The sequence below is a fragment of the Aedes aegypti genome, chromosome 1 (genome assembly GCF_002204515.2).
Source record: "Aedes aegypti strain LVP_AGWG chromosome 1, AaegL5.0 Primary Assembly, whole genome shotgun sequence".
Classification (NCBI taxonomy): Eukaryota; Metazoa; Arthropoda; class Insecta; order Diptera; family Culicidae; genus Aedes; species Aedes aegypti.
This window is the reverse complement of record NC_035107.1, coordinates 104,144,215-104,163,166: the sequence shown is the minus strand read 5'-3', so window position 1 is coordinate 104,163,166 and position 18,952 is coordinate 104,144,215. Positions and strand designations below refer to the sequence as shown.

General features: G+C 36.5%; 1 protein-coding gene across 3 annotated transcripts in view; it reads right to left on the bottom strand.

Annotated features, from left to right (window-relative positions):
- LOC5564407 (lachesin) overlaps positions 1 to 18,952 on the bottom strand; it is a 489,285-nt gene that overhangs the window by 176,686 nt on the left and 293,647 nt on the right. For all 3 annotated transcript variants that reach the window (XM_021844222.1, XM_021844216.1, XM_021844229.1), the window contains exon 3: positions 10,265 to 10,374. In XM_021844222.1, coding sequence (XP_021699914.1) covers positions 10,265 to 10,374 — 110 coding nt within the window. The remainder of the gene's footprint in view (positions 1 to 10,264; positions 10,375 to 18,952) is intronic.

The window sequence follows — 18,952 nt, the reverse complement described above, 5'->3', positions numbered from 1 at the left end:
ATAATGTTTATGTTCAATTGCAAAATGATAACATGGACAGAGAAATTTCTCTGTTGATTAATATGCCATTGGTGTATGAATAATAAGCTGAGACACGCATGATATTTATGAACGCAAAATCGCCCAAATTTATGCTCTAACCATACTCCATTGTTATAGTGCCGTTATTCTGATCTGAAATAATTACAGCCTTAAAAAAAGCCGTTTCAAACTTGAATGAAGATTTGCGTTATTTAAGTAGATGGTTGAAGTTTAAACAACTAAAATTGAAAATAAGTAAAACAAAATTCATGATCATTTCGCGGAATCGTAATAATGAACAAGTCTCTGTTGAAATTGACAATGAGGCAATTGATCGCGTTCGAGAAATTAAATATCTTGGCGTGATTATTGATGATAAGCTTAAATTTGCCACTCATATTAACAATGTCATCAAGAAAATAGCCAAGAAGTACGGTATTCTTTGTCGATTAAAAAACGAATTAACCATTGCTAGTAAGATATTGTTGTACAAATCAATCATCTCTCCTCACTTGGATTTTTGCCCTTCCATTTTGTTTTTGGCTAATGAAACACAAATATCGAGATTGCAGCGCTTGCAAAATAAAATTATGCGCTTGATTTTAAGATGTGATAGACTCACTTCCTCACTTTTTTTGTTAGACGCTCTACAATGGCTGTCAGTGAAGCAAAGAATTGTTTATTTGACAATGGTGTTCGTTTTTAAAGTAGTCAACGGTTTGCTGCCTCGATATTTGTGTGACAGAATTGAAAGAGGAAGTGACATTCATAGATATAACACAAGAAACGCGGACGAAATCAGAACACCCAATTTTCTGCATGGTGCTTCACAAAACTCATTATACTACAAAGGAATAAATGTTTTCAATTCTATGCCAATACAAATAAAGCGTGCAACGACTCTGTCACAGTTCAAGAGACTATGCATTTCACACGTAAAAGCTGTATTTTGAGCAGCCAAATGGTAATTTTTTAATAATGACTAATTTTGTATCTTGACGATGTTTTTACAAACAGATTATTTGATTGCATAATTTATTTGTTTTATTTCATTAGGGTATAGACAAACTATTATGTTCACCCTGATGATGATGATGGATTTTTATATTGTTGACGTAGCTTTAGCTTAAAACCTATTTTTTTGTGAAGTCTACAAAAGTTTGAGTCTCGCGCGCGGTATACAGGTATAATTGACTATTTTATGATTTGTAAACAAAATTGGACAATTGCACTGTTGAAGGATTCTTTGGATTATTAGTAGGCTCGCTGGTTGAATGTCGGAAACTTCTTGAAAATGCGAATGTTGTCGATAGTTTTGAAATCGTCTTGCGGAGTTTTCAATCCTGACAAGGTTTTGGATTTTGTTGGAATTTCATGATCACTGGTTATGCTTATGAACATCTGTGGTTAAGATCAATGGTGTTTACAAAATTTATTTGTTGCTGTATAGCATGAAAATTCCTATGTTATTTATATCTGTAAAAAATAATCAGACCGTTTCGTTTTGCAATATCTGATTAAATTGATCATAATAATTATCTTAAAGATATATCGTCTAGCTCAAACCTTTGTAGGGGTATGTGGCGGGACCATCATCATCATCATCATCATCATCATCAAATGCTGTTGTGAAATATTTCAAAAGTTCCAGAAGCTTCTATAAATTAGAGAGAAGAATCTGACTGAAAATTCTAGAATATTCTATTGAATCCCGATTAACCAGTGCTACAATTTCTGTATAGATCTTTGTGCTGCGATGGCGATCGTCAACGATATACAACGAATCGAATTGTAATTAGGGGACTATCGACTAATGAATATATCGAGTCATCGAACAGGAATGCTTTGGAAAGCTCTTTTAGGGGACCATTATAGTTACCATAAAAAAATATTTTTATTTTGCCTTCATAAGTCGATATCGAACCATGGAACATCGACTCAAGAAGGTTGTGTAAATAAAAAAAACTAGAATATTCGGCCCACAATCATGTTTATCTTTCCTTTGCAAATATCTTATTTGTTTTTGAACCTTATATTGAAATGACGAAACCCGTAATGAATCACATTTTCAACTTGCATCGGAATTTAAGTGCGGTCGAACAGCATAAAGTTGGTTTGTTTACATTTTGATTACCGTCCAAGTTCATAAAACCGGAAAACTACAATGATAAAAAGATCGTGATTTTTATACGAATTAGGAAGGACAAAGCTCCGGAAAACTCTAGAACACCCTGTGCAATAGCTGTTATAGTGCTCCACAATTTGCAATAGGGTCCTAAAATGGTTATTTAAATCTTGTTTTCATTTAATAACACGAAAGATCATATTACTGCAACTACTTTAGCAATTTTTTTCGCTCAAATAACGGATATATCATATTTAAACTTTAATTTCAAAATTGGATCCATAAATGAACCTTGACACTTGAGATCATGTTTGACGTTCGCTTAGTCGACAAAAATATCACAGGAGTTTTAGTTTTAACACTGGGGTTGTTGCTATCTGACATTTCGGAAGGGACACGGAAAACAAAATACACCCGAAATTTGAGTTCAAATCAAGGAGTGTGACAAAATCTATAAAAATATAAAAAAATGTTTTTTGTACTTAAACAAATGAAAAACATTAAAAAATTGAGTAAACATGTGTTTTTGGCCTGAACGTAAGCGTTTGGCACTAAAATTGGGACAGGGCTTTAGGACCCTATTGTAATGTTGTTACATTCAAATGGACTTTTGCAGTGCTCTTAATTTGACTGTTGTTGTGCTCTTAAATTGCTGTTGTATGCTGCTCAATGAAACCTTTCAAAGCGTTACTGACAGACAGAAAACTCTGGGATTTTATATACATGATAAAAAAGATATAGCATAAACAAGGTGTCCTCTTTATAAAATGAATAGTCTTTAAAACATGAAAACTCTGTGGAATCTTTTGCTGGTGCTATTCAAAGAAAACAAGATCACGGTTCTACTTTCACATTGATAAAAAAATATCGATCCAATGCTGATGAATGCTACCCAGAATGCGCCGATTATAAGAAACCGTGCCCCATATATGGGATTAAATTTTAACCATGGTTTTAGTATAATAGTAAAAGAGTTTTCTATAGATGAATCGATCATTTTGACTCAAGAACAACTTCTGCAAATTGGCTATTAGTTTTTGCAAGCAATTTATCTTAAGAATTATGGCACCGATATGTTGATTTTAGAACAGAACGTTCAGTGGGGACATTGTAGTAAACCGTTTGGAGAAGTCAAGAGAACATATATACTGATTTTTTTATCATGAAAAATATGAAAACAAAATTTCATTTTTATATAACGCAATAATCTTTTTTTTATCATTTTTAATTTTGACTATCTATGAATTGTAATAAGAATTAGTTGTTCAGGACAAAATTTCAGAGACGTTTTCGATAAGAAAGTTTTTCTAAGAACAACTTATGCTGTCCATAAAGGCCCATATTGAAAAAAGTAGGCACTGAGAAAATAGCGCTCAAACTTTGAAGTTTTTCTTTCATACAAATGTTTATAATTTTCTATTAGGGGCCGTCCATAAATAACGTAGCATTTTTCACTGATTTTTTACACCCCCCTTCCCTCTCGTACCGTTTCGTCACAAATGCTGATACTTCCCCTTGAAAAATACGTAGCATATCAAGCACCCCCCCCCCCCTTCTTCTTCTTCTTCTTCTTCTTCTTGGCATTGACGTCCTCACTGGGACAGAGCCTGCTTCTCAGCTTAGTGTTCTTATGAGCACTTCCACAGTTATTAACTGAGAGCTTTCTATGCCAAAGTTGCCATTTTCGCATTCGTATATCGTGTGGCAGGTACGATGATACTCTATGCCCAGGGAAGTCGAGAAAATTTCCAACCCAAAAAGATCCTGGACCGACCGGGAATCGAACCCAGACACCTTCAGCATGGCTTTGCTTTGTAGCCGCGGACTCTAACCACTCGGCTAAGGAAGGCCCCCCCTTTGCATTTTTTATTAATTTTCCTCAGTGATTGGGTTGAAACAAAAAATTAGAATTCAGAAGTTCAATACAAAATTTGATATTAATTACTGACTAAAATGTAAGGATAATCTAATCTAACAGTATGATATACAGTAGCGCTCGAAAGTAATTTGGAAAACAGTTTCAAATAAACACAGTTCCTGTTACATAATTTTGGTATCTAGTTTCATATAGGCTAAATTGTATTACTTTTGCTGTTGTCACCAAGCCAAACAAGTTTACTATAGAAAATGTGAAAAAAAATGATTGGATTGATGAAGCTCGTTATTGTTGAGTTAGGGTACAATATATTTTTAGTTTATTTTTAGTTAGAACAAAAATTTCGTTATTAAAGGAATGTTTTTTTTTTAATTATTCTTTGTAAGGAAATAGATTTCAATGAAAATGAACAATACAATATATTAATTCGAAATGAATTATTATCCAAATTCAAATCCATTTGGCAATCAGTGGCCAAATATAGAAAAGATTACACTTGATATATTTGGAATGTTTAGAAAATTTTAGCGATTATTATACAAATTATTTATCTCTATTAATATTTCAGCTGAACTTCATTATCTTTCTTCATAATAAAATAAACCTACACAACCTATAATGAAACAGTTAAATAATAAAAAATTATCAAATTACCAAGTTATCAATAAAATTGAATGATAGGGCAATTTCGATATCACTCGAATCTGTTGTCCTCATTAATATTCAGGCTATTCCATCAAGAGCATTGATACATCAAAACAAATCGATGAGTTGATTGAGTGAGATCTCCTGCAACATTGAATGCATAATACACGGTATAAATATCTTGTTTCATGTAATATTTGCCGAATAATTTATTTATTAAACTTTGATTTTGTTTATTTATAAATTTATCAATTAAGACACGAATATAATATAATATTTACATAACCATTTAAAGCTTTGAAAAATCTGTTTGATTGCATTTATCAAGAAAATCTAAAATTTCTCAGATTTCTTTTCAATCTTGATGAATGTTTTGAAGCTGAATCATCATTTTATAAACCAAGTTTATAAGTCAAACAAAACAGAGGACAGAGCCTGCATCTCAGTGTTCTTATGAGCACTTCCACAGTTATTAACTGAAAGCTTACTGTGCCAATGACCATTTTTGCTTGCGTATATCGTGTGGCAGGAACAAAGATACTCTATGCTCTGGGAAGTCGAGAAAATTTCCAACCCGAAAAGATCCTCGACCGGTGGGATTCGAACCCACGACCCTCAGCTTGATCATGCTGAATAGCTCCGCGTTTACCACTACGGCTCTATGGGCCCCGTAAAGATCCACATCCCCCCCCCCCCCCCTAAATAGCTACGTCATTTATGGATGACCCCTTACATTTCTTCCTGACATATTTAACACAACCGCATAGCTTACTAATTTTGCTTCTAATGATCAGCAAAAAATAATAAACTTGAACACAATTCACGTTTGCAGCTGAAATTTAAATTAAAAGTTCATATGGAGACTGGTATGCCTTTATTTTTCAATATGGGACTGCACCAACTTCATATTTTCCAATACGTTTTCAAACAATGTGTGTTTATTTTTATATGCATAATAAAATGCAGATTAAAATAAGTTTTATTGCACTCATTCGATAACTGTCAAGCAATGATACATAGTTTTGACATCATGAATGCTCTAAAGCATGACTTTAAATCGACAATATGTTGAGCATTATTATTATAAGTAAATTTTCTGGGATGTAGAAAAAATATTGTTCGGAAAAGATCTTCACGAGTTTTATATAGTTATGCGGCTTGGCAAACCTCTGAACGAACACCAACACCAAAAAATCCACTTAAGGGTTGAAGAAATCATTTCGTGACGCGTTCACCATTATATTGCGATTATGTTGTGCACATAAGTTTTTTGAGAATTATTATTTATGTATATCAATTCCAAAAATATGGAAAATCTGGCTTTGGTGTAAAATGTTGAGTGCGATAATTAAACCTTATTGTAATTTCTGTAAATTCCAGTTAGGTACTATTGCATCTTCTTTACAAAAAAAAAATATAACGGTAAATGTAAATGACTGCTAATAAGAGCGGTTTTTAATTTAAAAAAAAAGTTTGAAATTCCAATCCCCATATCTTTCTTAGGGGTCGTCCATAAACCACGTGAACATTTTTCCTGACTTTTCAGTCACCTCCTCCCCCCTCGTGCTTTTGTGTGGTTTTGACGAATAACCCCCCGCTCGCCCAATGATCATGTGTTTCATTTGTTCATGAATGAAACAGAAATTTGAAAAATGGGAGAAGAGATATTTATGAATTGGTTTGCTATTATTAAGCGAAATGTGAGATTATAGTGTGACAAACTTCTGCAAAAATCCCTAACAAAATTAGCTCAAAAAAGATTTGTTTCTACTGCAGTGTTCCTTATTATTGTTTGAGGAATTAGTTTTCACTTAGAGATAATTTTGTATTAACATTATAGTACTAACATGTGGGGAACATTTTTTTTTTCAAATTTTGTCATAGTAATTTCCATAGAAATCTTAATCGTCTTCTAATCGTTGTTGGTAAAGAAGATATGAAATATTGAATTTTAAAACTTTTTTTTTTAATTTGAACCATCCGACTGCTAATGAAACCGTTCAGGTTTAGTTGATGGTGGAATTTTCTTTGAAACACAAATGGGTGGACCGTGGTCTTTGGCTAGATACCCCCTCCCCGCTAAATGATAACATAGTTTATCAACGGCCTCTATTTTGATAAGTAATTGTTAAAAGAATTACGGTAATCCAGTTTACTGTATGCACACTTAGATGTTTGATTACAATATTACATCGTCAAATGAATCGAATCCCACAAACCCTGGGTCTCCTACTTCGAGGAGTCTCATACCGTCCCCAACCATGCGACTAATAGGAGACCAAAATGTAAACAAATGAAAAGTAAATCAATCAGCAAACGTCAACGATAAAATTCTGCTTATAAAGCGCCCGACTGTTATAGTCAAGTGTGTTTATTTGTTTCTCCCTAATATATTACCCAATCCAACACGCACGGCATGAAATTCTATTTCCACTGCAAATGTATAAGTCATTGCCGATAATAAAGATATACAAACATATAGATTTTGACTCTGGTATAAGTAAGAAATTCCCGCAGCACCGCGTTGGTACTTTAAATATATTTATAGAACATATCATCTCACCCCTTCTCGCACTTGGCTGTCCAACGGGCGTTGTATTTTGCTCCTCTTGCAGGTTGTCCTCCGTGACAAGATGGTTCCATGTTGTGTGATGTAGAAAACTCACACATGAAAAATTGTGATAGGCGAGTGGTGTGGGTTTATGTTTAAGGATCCGAAGGTTGCGGTTTCGAATCCAGTTACTGTTATTATTTTTTTGTTTTTCATATTTTGGTGTCTAAGGCAAATTTCTTGTGGCGGAGCCTTGGAGCAATCGGGTATATGGGGTAGCTAACAAGGGAAGGTCACGATGTGTTACACGGGGTTTTCAACCGGACTATTTTTGTTGGATTCAACATGTCGAAATATGTGAAACCCCAAAGCCTTTCGGGTGAAGAGCCAGGGAGATGTAGTATGTTGTTAACAAAATGTTAATAAAATCTTAAATTTGTTTTACCAAATTAGGATGGTAGTGTTGTCTAACACAGATCACCTAGATATAAGAAATGAATGTAATGTTTGGAATGATACTAATAAAGAAATAAAAAAAAAACATGTACATCGTAATGTTCTGAATGGCTTCAACGGATGACGCATGAATTTGGATACTTGGTTCAAATAATGACTTATTCAGTAGGTACAAGAATGTTAACACTTTTGACCGGGTTAAATCCACTCGATAAAGGCAATAAATACATTACTTAGAAAAGAGCTAACTTAACTTTATATAAAATGAGTAGTAGAAAATCGGTAAAATAGAATGGTGTTTGATTTTCGATGATGTTATTACTTTCAATAAAAGTAACATTGTTGCTAAATAAATAACTTTACTCAAGAAAATTGTTTTAAAAAGAACAAAATGTTTATTATTTATGTGTGATTTTTTGTGTATTCATACACTAACAAATGAGGCCATTTGAAATCACAGATCTGACTGTTATTTTTTTAGTTTCAGTTCAGTCATTTAAAACGACAATATTTTCACTTGTCCCACTAGTTTCCAAAATTTTCAATATTTACCTTGAACTTTGGCACAAACATTAAATTTAAATATTGCATAGATTTAGTAGGAAACAATCTGAAAAATATAGTAGATCTTATTCATTTTATTTTTTTAAGAACCCTCTCTATACGATTTCCTTTACCCATTTATCACACGGTACCTTATTTCGATAGTCACTCAAGCAAAATGATTATCTAAATACAGGGACCGGAATCTATTATGATAATTCGCCACAAGAAATCGGGTTGAATTTCATAAATTTGCCTGAAGAACCAAAAAATAAAAACAAAATATATACTCGCGCTTATTCAGAATCGAACCAAGGACCTCTCGATTCACAAACCAGTACTAACTCCACGAACCTATCGACGGCTTGATGGGAGAAGTGACAAAAGCAATATATAAAGCGTTTTATATTGCAATATTCATTCCATTTCTCTGACATGTCCACCATCCATTTGCCGCGTGACCATTTGCCTAAGTGTGCGTTTCCGATGCCATCATTCGGCTTCGGATTGGTTGTACAATTGTGTGGGTCGGGCGTAAACATTTAGATTGCTCGAATTTTCAAGTCCAATGTGCTCGATTTCAATTGACGGGTTTGCCCGTCTACGCTTAGGAGGCGAATCTTACCATCAATAGGTGGATTTAGCACCTAATACGCTAGGAGGGAAATCCGCCATCCGAATTATTTTGGGTGTAGAAACTTTCACCTAACCCGTCTGTTAGGGATCACATGGGGTTATGCTCGTGATACAGTTGTATATTGCACAGTTGTGCATTGCTTATATCATGATCAGTGAATCAAATTGTCATGAAAACAGACGTAAAACAAACAACAAAGCAAGCTCGCTCACAACCGTTTGTCCCAACTTTTGCGGATAGGGATACAATCAAAAGAAAAATTGTCATGATAATCACAGGGCGCAACATTGTTGCTACCTTTTCAACTCGCGATTAATCAGTTATTTTAAACACAAAACCAAATTTGTTTTACGGATGCTGTTCAATAATGTGTCAATGTTTACCAACACGGAGAAAATTGCAATGCGAAGCCAAGAAAATCGCAGCGCACGTGGTGATCGATCATTGTCATATTCTGTTCAAGTGGTGACAAACTAATGTTGCGGAATAAAATTGTTGCAACAAGCATAGGAGAAGATAATGTCTTTGTTACTGCGTATTAGGTGACAATAGATTCTCTGATCATGATACAACTCCGTAGTCTGAACAAGGCATAAGTCTTAACTTGTTCTTCAAACCATAGAGAGGAGAAAGAAATACTGAATATAGTAAGGCAGCGTCCATTTTTTACGTAACGCCCCCCCCCCCGTTCGTAACGCTTCTTGTACAAAAAAAAATAAGCCATAACGCTTTAGTCTACTCCCCGCCTTCCTCTAGAGCGTTATGTACTTTGTGGATGGCATCTAAAACAATTCGACGAATAGTAAAGATTCATCCATAAATTTGTGTGATACGTCCCAGTTTCCTATACGGATATGCTTCAGTAAACTTCTAACAAGAACACATGGTTTTGTTTATTCAACATTTTTCTTTTTGAAAGCTGATGGAATAAGGTCATTTTATGTATTAAGGTGGCTGAAAGCTGAACATTTGTCAGGACTCTGTTTTCATAGAGACTCTAAAAAAATATGGGATTATTAGGCTTTAAAACTTATTTTGTTTTTGATCCACTGTACAGGAGAGCTAAACAAAACTTATAAATCGAAGAAAAAAACGTAGTTATTGGGACATTTATAACTACATTCATAGTACCAGACCAGCTGCAAGATCATTTGTTTCCTAGTCCCTCTTAACTTCTGTCGTTTGGTTTAGAAATGCACAGAAAAACCTACAATACTAATTATTCATTCTTATATGATAATGTAAGTCTTATAGTGCTTATAACGACAATCACCTACATGTTAATAAGATCTGTCTCTCAGCAAGACCAAAACATGACCACCAATTTGTCGCAATAAATCTTCCTCACGATATGCCTTTATGCGAAACCACATGATTATAAGCATACAACGGAAGGATATCGAAACTTACCCGGTAGCCTCCCAGATGTCGTACGTGACAGGTGAACGTGGCATCCCGGCCGATTGCCACCGATATGTTGATTATTGGTTCTGCGAAATCAGGCTGAAACGTTGATACGTCTGAAAGTGGAACAGAAGAAGAGACGTTGCTTATTAGTTCTCGGTGCGTTCATAACTAGGTGTGTACTGATCAAATGGCTGGCTTTTAAACGTGGCTCAAAATCGAGAAGCACCGAGCTGACAATGTCACCTGTTCTACGGCGATAAAAACCTTTCAATCATCTGCTCAGGCTTTCGTGCATCGGACAACCTGTCAGCTTCGATTAGGGGATGTTTGACTTCTTTAAAGTGCACCGCAGAAAACTGGACGAAAAAGAGGCAATCTCGTGCTTTTTTGCATTGCATCCCCCCTTCAGCCAACACAAACCGGAAGCAGCTTAACACAACACACGCGTGCTGCCACTTGCCCCTCCGCCCCCTTTTTGCACTTCCGTGTCGACTGCTAAGGAAGCAATAAATCATGTGCAACTTCTGCCTTTTCGCCCGTTGCCGCTTAGTAGCACTATAGTGAGCACTCTTACGCTTTTCTTTCGCGCTAATATGGCAGCAAACGTGCCCTCGAGTCATCCCCAAAGTGAGGTTGAGAGCGGAACGTACGCCGAGTGCAGACAAGCCGACACGCTTGTTGGCACTTTTACACGAGAGCCCCTCAAAGGCAGCTATTTGGGTTAGTGAAAAGCTACCGTCGACGTCGTCGTCAGGCGATGCTGATCTGGTTTCGAGAGTTGAGTTTTTTTTTTCGTCTTTTGCGCTTCTGGGGTTCTTTGTAGTGCTTTGCACTGCTGATGTTGGATTCAAAGCACCGACTGAACATAAGGCAACACATCATTCACATATGGTGTTTGAAGGCGTGCTCGAGGGAAGAATGAATTATGCATTTATGCGATTATGGAAGGTGTTGTATCGTTTAGGTTACCAGAAATGTATAGATAGATGTATGGGGAAATAAGCTGCAAAAAGAGTCATTTCAAGGGCGTCATTAGTTGAAAATATTTGACAACCAAATTCTGCAGAATTATAATGATTTTGAAAAGAATTAACTCAATCAAGTCACATGATTTGCTACATATAATATTTTGAGTAGAAACTCATTCAGTGAGGGGACCAACAAAATTCGATATAATTTTTCGACATATCTCCATGAGTACCAAAATGGCCTTACTCCCTCCTTCACTTTCCGCTCCCTCCTCCCACGCTTCTCACAGTGTTTTCGAGAGCGATCACAAAAAAAATGATTATTGTAGAGGGGTGGTTTCTTAACTGAAAGCATTCCATAATGTATTTTTCACAAATTACCGGTTTTTAAATGCAAACACGTAGGGTGCAGAGCTACTTGGGCACTTCCATGATCCAATTCAGCATCGGGGTTTTTCTCGGCCCAATCATCTGAAACTTGTCAATAAGAAGCGCTTCAATATGATGCATATTGTAGCCACAAATGAGCTCAGTAGCTTTCAGAAAAGCCCATTTCCGAAGTGAATCAAAAGTGCCAAGAATAGGATCAAGATCCCTAGTTATTGCTGTGATTTGTGTTGAAAAATACCACGTACTACCGAATCACTTCTTCTTCACGCACCGAGATATTGTTTGCTGGCTCTTCGGTGCCCGTTCTAAAACTCCCTTTAATCGTATTTCTACTCAAAATACTTCAAAAATCTAATGCAATACTTGGAACACTTTGATTTTTCGCGCACAATGCTCCTGGAAGCAATAAATTACTTATATTCGTCAATTTGTGCTCGAAAATAGCACCGAAACGCGAATTCACTGAGCCAACATTATTTATGAATCGGATGCGCCACTCTCACTGATTGGAAGTGATGTCAGTTTTTATGTTTGGAATTAATATTGTTTGGATATTCATACACCCGCTACAACCACGTATTTAACAATTTCATAACACTCAAAAGGTGTACAATGTTACAAGTGTTGCAAAACATGTTTATGACTGAGAAAAACAATGTACGACGTAATTTAACAGCAAAAATGAATATAAGAAATTATATACAGTACAATTGACTGTAGAATTCAAATGCATACTGATGACAACTTTCTCCATCCGTGAGAAGCGAGAGAAGAGAGGAGAAAACTGCCAAAAAAGTAAACAACACACGCATGGTGTGAAAAAAGCTTAGAATTTTGGTCAAAAAACATGTTTTCACTACCAAATGAAAAAAAAAATGTGATTTTGAGCTTTTATGAAGTTGTTGATGAATTCATATCGACAATAATACTTTTGTATGAACATGATGATTTATTTATGGCCGACGCACATAACATTGTGCTCCGCCTTGTTGGGTGGCTCGAAAGTGTGCTTTAGCGGGTGGTTCGAGTGGGTGGCAACATTATGTTTACGTGCTCAATGAACTTTCACCCTAACCCGGCTATCTGGGGAGCACATGGGGTTTAGGCTCTGTGATTCACACTTAACCTTTGGGCTGTCGTGCTGTTGTACTTTGTACAACAGTTGTGATTTATATGCTATCATTTTGCAACAAAGATATATATCGACACCAAACCAAAATGTATTCCTAAAGAATCTTCTTAAGAACAATACTCGACAGTTTTTTTCACTGTATGGTGCTTCAAAATCAACAAATGTACATAGAAGTAGTATAATAATGAACGCACAATATACGATTAGAATAAACCTCAGTTTGAAATCGGTATGTATATCTCAAAATCCAGATAATTTAGAAAATTGGGGTCTTTAGTAAAGTTGTTCTGGAGGTGAAGCGCTATCTCATGGTAGGGTAGAAGCACCGGTTTTGGCCATACGCCAGTTGTAGCCACAGTGGATTATACTCCGTTTACATAGCCAATCAGCATGAAACCTTTTGTGTTCAATAGATCACATCCACATGATACAGCTACATTCATTTACTCGTCCGAAATGATTCAAAACATAAGAAAAACAATTAATTTTCCTTATAATCTTAACTCCCATACACCTAATTAGGTCAGGGTACTCCTAATTTGGCCACTCTCATAAGAAATCAATGTGATTGGCCAATTTAGGAACCGAAGTTAAGTCTCTGGCCGAAACTGGTTCTGGTGACCTATATTGACCAACAATATTTTCGATACGAAACGATGGTTATAGCTCAGTTTTGATATTTTACACACGTAATATGGATTGAAAGCTCGAATTTGACATATTTGTAATATAAGTACGGCTTTCCATATAATATTTATTGACATTTTCTCTTAGGCTGGCCAAAACCGGTGCTTTTACACTACCTCATTTAATTTGGAATTTGACCGCTAGGTGGCACTAGTGGGCATGGAAGTTTTACTTTCATTTTGCAGATATTTCAGAATCCTAACCATTTAGAAGGATGGCGTCTTCGGTAAAATTGTTTAGTAAGTTAAGGACTATCATTGTTCGAGCAAGTTGATTCAAAATTTTACCACTAGGCGGCACTAGTGAGTATGAAACTTTTGTTTGCAGATATCTCAGGAGTCTGATTACTTAGAAAGATAGTGTCTTCAGCAAATTTGTTCAGTAGCTCAAGGGCTATCATTATTTGAGCCAAGAAAAAGGATATTTTGCCACCAGGCGTCGCTAGTGAGCATGATTTTTTGTTTTACGGATACTGCAGGATCTTGACTTTTTAGACAGGCACCTTCGGCAAACTTATTCAGAAGCTCAGGGATTATCATTTTTTTACAAAATCTCGATCTTCAAAGATTAAACAAAGAAAGAATTTGAGTTACTGAACAACTCTACCGAAGACGCTATCTTTCTAAGTGATCAGGCTCCTGAGATATTTGCGAAACAAATGTTTTATGCTCACTAGCGCCGCCTAGTGGCAAAATCCCGAATTTCTTGGCTAAAATAATGATAGCCCTCAAGCTACTGAACAATTTTGCCGAAGACGTCATCTTTAAGTGGTCAAACTCCTGGGATATTCGCAAAACCAAGGGTGTTGTACAAAGTACAACGCGCGACTACTCGCGTTACAAAAATTCGCACGATGACCGAAAGGTTAACGGTCTACTGCGGATGCACATCTCGAGTGCGGTAACAGAGAAAAAAAAGGGGAAAACAACTCTGTACCACGCCACTTTTCTTTAGCTTGGGCTACAAGTCCGATGTCGGAACTTCCTCATGGTATTACTTCCGGAGGCAGAGGGCTTGTTGATGCCTCTACGCCCTTTTCGTCACCTCTTGCTCTATTCGATCTGGCTGCAATTTGTCTCTTCATTTTGGGGCCAGCCACACGCCAGGGCCATGTGAGGCTTTGTTAGTCCACTTGACTCCATTACTCCGCTCATCATGCTCTACGGGCGGACCGGTTGGATGCCGAGGTCGGGCTTGCGATTCCGGTTGAGGGGTGACTTCCGGTTCGCAAGCGTCCCGGCAACCCAAAGCCGGCGGTTCGTCGTGATCGATACTACTCGGCGTAGTTCCCGACGGTGAAGCTAGCCTACTCCAATGGAGGGTACCCCGACGGAGGAATATTTCTCGAAACCGGTTGACGACTCAAGCCGATGGCTCGCTATGGACTACTCATAATAGTCCCCGGCGGTCTATCCTATTTAGACGACGATTTCCCCGATGGCGGAAGATCTCCCGAACCGATGCTATCCGGGCAGATGCCGGTCCTTCGATTCCGGTAATGGGAAGCTTCCAGTTCATAGGCACCCCGGCGACCTTATGCCAATGCTACTACTACGCGATCTACTCGGCTCCATCCCATTACCCCGAACGCCATTACCCCGAACGCCACTACCCCGAATGGGTCACTACCCCGAAAGCCATTACCCCGAATGGGTAATTACCCCGAACGCCACTACCCCGAATGAGCCATTACCCCGAATAGTATGAGATACAGTACAGTATCTTGTTTTGCGTGCAAAAATGCGTTTCTAATGAAGGCTGGTCATTAATGGCACGTAAAATTCGTCGGTAAAATGTTCATTATATATTTATTCTTTCGAAATATCTTGATGGCAACTATATTCTTCTCATTCTTTCTGAGACAGTGCCTGTTTATCAGCTCAGTGGGCACCTTCGCAATTCAAGGGTGCATTCACAAATTTCATTTTGCCAACAATTGCCATTTTTAACACCTACCCACCCCCTCGTACTTTTTTTGTATGGAAATTCTACATATTGTGAATGGGCTGTAACATTTTGATGATAACCACCCACAAACTTTTTTGCTCCCTTCAGCGTTACAAAATTTGTGAATGGGCTTTAATAAAATAAGCCTTTTATTGACTGAAAGGAATTCGAAACCATAACCCTCAATATGGTGTTGCTTAACAGATGCGTAATCACCGGTATTTGGACTTGTTGGTGGTGTTCAATTTTGTTTTTGAACAATTTTTTTTTTCTTATGAATATAGGTTGTGTCATAGCATCACGTTGTTACAGTGATCATTCACTTCATAGCTGCAAACATTTCACAAGAAATTCGCCCTTCTTTTTTAAATAGGCTGTTCTTTCACGTTTTTGTTGAATGAGCTAGTCACTAATATTTCCATATAGAACAGCTTTTTATAAAGGAATATATCTTGAAAGCATTCACTTAAGGATTCCTGCTATAATTCTAATCGGAAATTTTCCCTTTCTTTTATCTTCTTGTATTAAAACAGACAGGTCTCTTATGGATTTACCACCATCTTAATGCCCGACACCTACAAAATGAGTAAAGGAAGTGGCTACCGACGTCGAATAAGAGACTTTACTACATCCTAATTTTGTACATATTATAGCTATCCTTCTCATAATAAATTCACCCCTCTTTTCGAAATACACACTCAATCAGACTACACGCGTTCGGTAAATAAAATTACGCAACGAATCAGTAATTCACAAGAACACCGATTTATCGGTTATTCAGCAGCCTCTGACAGCTCATTACAAACAGAACTACCGAAATACGGTGAATTCTAGACGATCTGTCAAAAAATTTACCGAATAATCTGTAAATGTTTAGTACCACCGAAAACTGTAAAATATTCAACTGAAGTATCGGTAAAATGTCTATTAGATTACCGACTTCAGTGATTTGAGCGAATGACAGCGTCAATCAATCGTGTACTTCTTTCTCCCGGACGTTGCAGTTAAATTGGTCGTGAAATGTCTGAAATGAAATTGTGCCAGTATCTCAAAGATTTTCTGGGCAGATAATTATGATAGAGGTGAGTTTATGGTACACCCAAAATAATTCGGATGGCGGATTTCCCTCCTAGCGTATTAGGTGCTAAATCCACCTATTGATGGTAAGATTCGCCTCCTAAGCGTAGACGGGCAAACCCGTCAATTGAAATCGAGCACATTGGACTTGAAAATTCGAGCAATCTAAATGTTTACACCCGACCCACACAATTGCACAACCAATCCGAAACGCACACTTAGGCAAATGGTCACGCGGCAAATGGATGGTGGACATGTCAGAGGAATAGGATGAATATTGCAATATAAAACGCTTTATATATTGCTTTTGTCACTTCTCTCACCAAGCCGTCGATAGGTGCATAGAGATAGCACTGGTTTATGAATCGGAAGGTCCTTGGTTCGATTCCGAGTAAGCGCGAGTATTTATTTTGTTTTTATTTTTTGGTTCTTCAGGCAAATTTATGAAATTCAACGCGATTTCTTGTGGCGAATTATCATAATAGATTCCGGTCCCTGTATTTAGATAATCATTTTGCTTGAGTGACTATCGAAATAAGGTACCGTGTGACAAATGGGTAAAGGAACTCGTACAGAGATGGTTCTTAAAAAAATAAAATGAATAAGATCTACTATATTTTTCAGATTGTTTCCTACTAAATCTATGCTATATTTAAATTTAATGTTTGTGCCAAAGTTCAAGGTAAATATTGAAAATTTTGGAAACTAGTGGGACAAGTGAAAATATAGTCGTTTTAAATGACTGAACTGAAACTAAAAAAATAACAGTCAGATCTGTGATTTCAAATGGCCTCATTTGTTAGTGTATGAATACAAAAAAAAAATCACACATAAATACATAATAAACATTTTGTTCTTTTTAAAACAATTTTCTTGAGTTAAGTTATTTATTTAGCAACAATGTTACTTTTACTAAAAGTATTAACATCATCGAAAATCAAACACCATTCTTTTTTACCGATTTTCCACTGCTCATTTTATGTAAAGTTAAGTTAGGCTGATACAAATATTAAATTTCTTCTATGTCCGAGACCACTTGGAAGATACGAGGGGGGGATAAAAATAAATAGGGAACAAACAAATAAAAATGAAAAAAAAGTTATTTTTTCGAATTTTTGTTAGTTGTTAAACTGTTTTTAATCGTCCTCTGGATCATTTTTTTACTTGTTTTTTACTTGTAAATTGAAAAAACCTAACTGATGACAAAAAAATGATGAATCTTTTTTTTTCTCCCCTTCAAAATTTTCGGATTTTCGAAGGGGGGGGGGGTGGGCTGACATAAAAGAAAATTAATATTTTTATCAGCCTTATCTCTTTTCCAAATAATGTATGTATTGCCTTTATCGAGCGGATTTAACCCGGTCAAAAGTGTCAACATTCTTGTACCTACTGAATAAGTCATTATTTGAACTTAGTATCCAAACTCATGCGTCATCCGTTGAAGCCATTCAGAACATTACGATGTACATGTTTTTTTTATTTCATTATTAGTATCATTCCAAACATTACATTCATTTCTTCTATCATCCTAATTTGGTAAAACAAATTTAAGATTTTATTAACATTTTGTTAACAACATACTACATCTCCCTGGCTCTTCACCCGAAAGGCTTTGGGGTTTTACATATTTCGACATGTTGAATCCAACAAAAATAGTCCGGTTGAAAACCCCGTGTAACACCATCGTGACCTTCCCTTGTTAGCTACCCCATATACCCGATTGCCCCAAGGCTCCGCCACAAGAAATTTGCCTTAGACACCAAAATATGAAAAACAAAAAAATAATAACAAAGACTGGATTGGAAACCGCAATCTTTGGATCCTTAAACATAAACTTACACCACATGCCTATCATAGTTTCCTATGTATGGAACTCTACATCACACAACATGGAACCATCTTGTCACGGAGAACAACCTGCAAGAGGAGCAAAATACAACACCCGTTGGACAGCCAAGTGCGAGAAGGGGTGAGATGATATGTTCTATAAATATATTTAAAGTACCAACGCGGTGCTGCGGGAATTTCTTACTTATACCAGAGTCAAAATCTATATGTTTGTATATCTGTATTATCAGCAATAACTTATACATTTGCAGTGGAAATAGAATTTCATGCCTTGCGTGTTGGATTGGGTAATATATTAGGGATAAACAAATAAACACACTTGACTATAACAGTCGGGCGCTTTATAAGCAGAATTTTATCGTTGACGTTTGCTGATTGATTTACTTTTCATTTATTTACATTGTGGTCTCCTATTAGTCGCATGGTTGAGGACGGTATGAGACTCCTCGAAGTAGGAGACCCAGGGTTTGTGGGATTCGATTCATTTGACGATGTAATATTGTAATCAAACATCTAAGTGTGCATACAGCAAACTGGATTACCGTAATTCTTTCGCAATATTAGAAGTGGAACAATTATCACGACATGGATGTTTTATGTATCTTTTAACAATTACTTATCAAAATAGAGGCCGTTGATAAA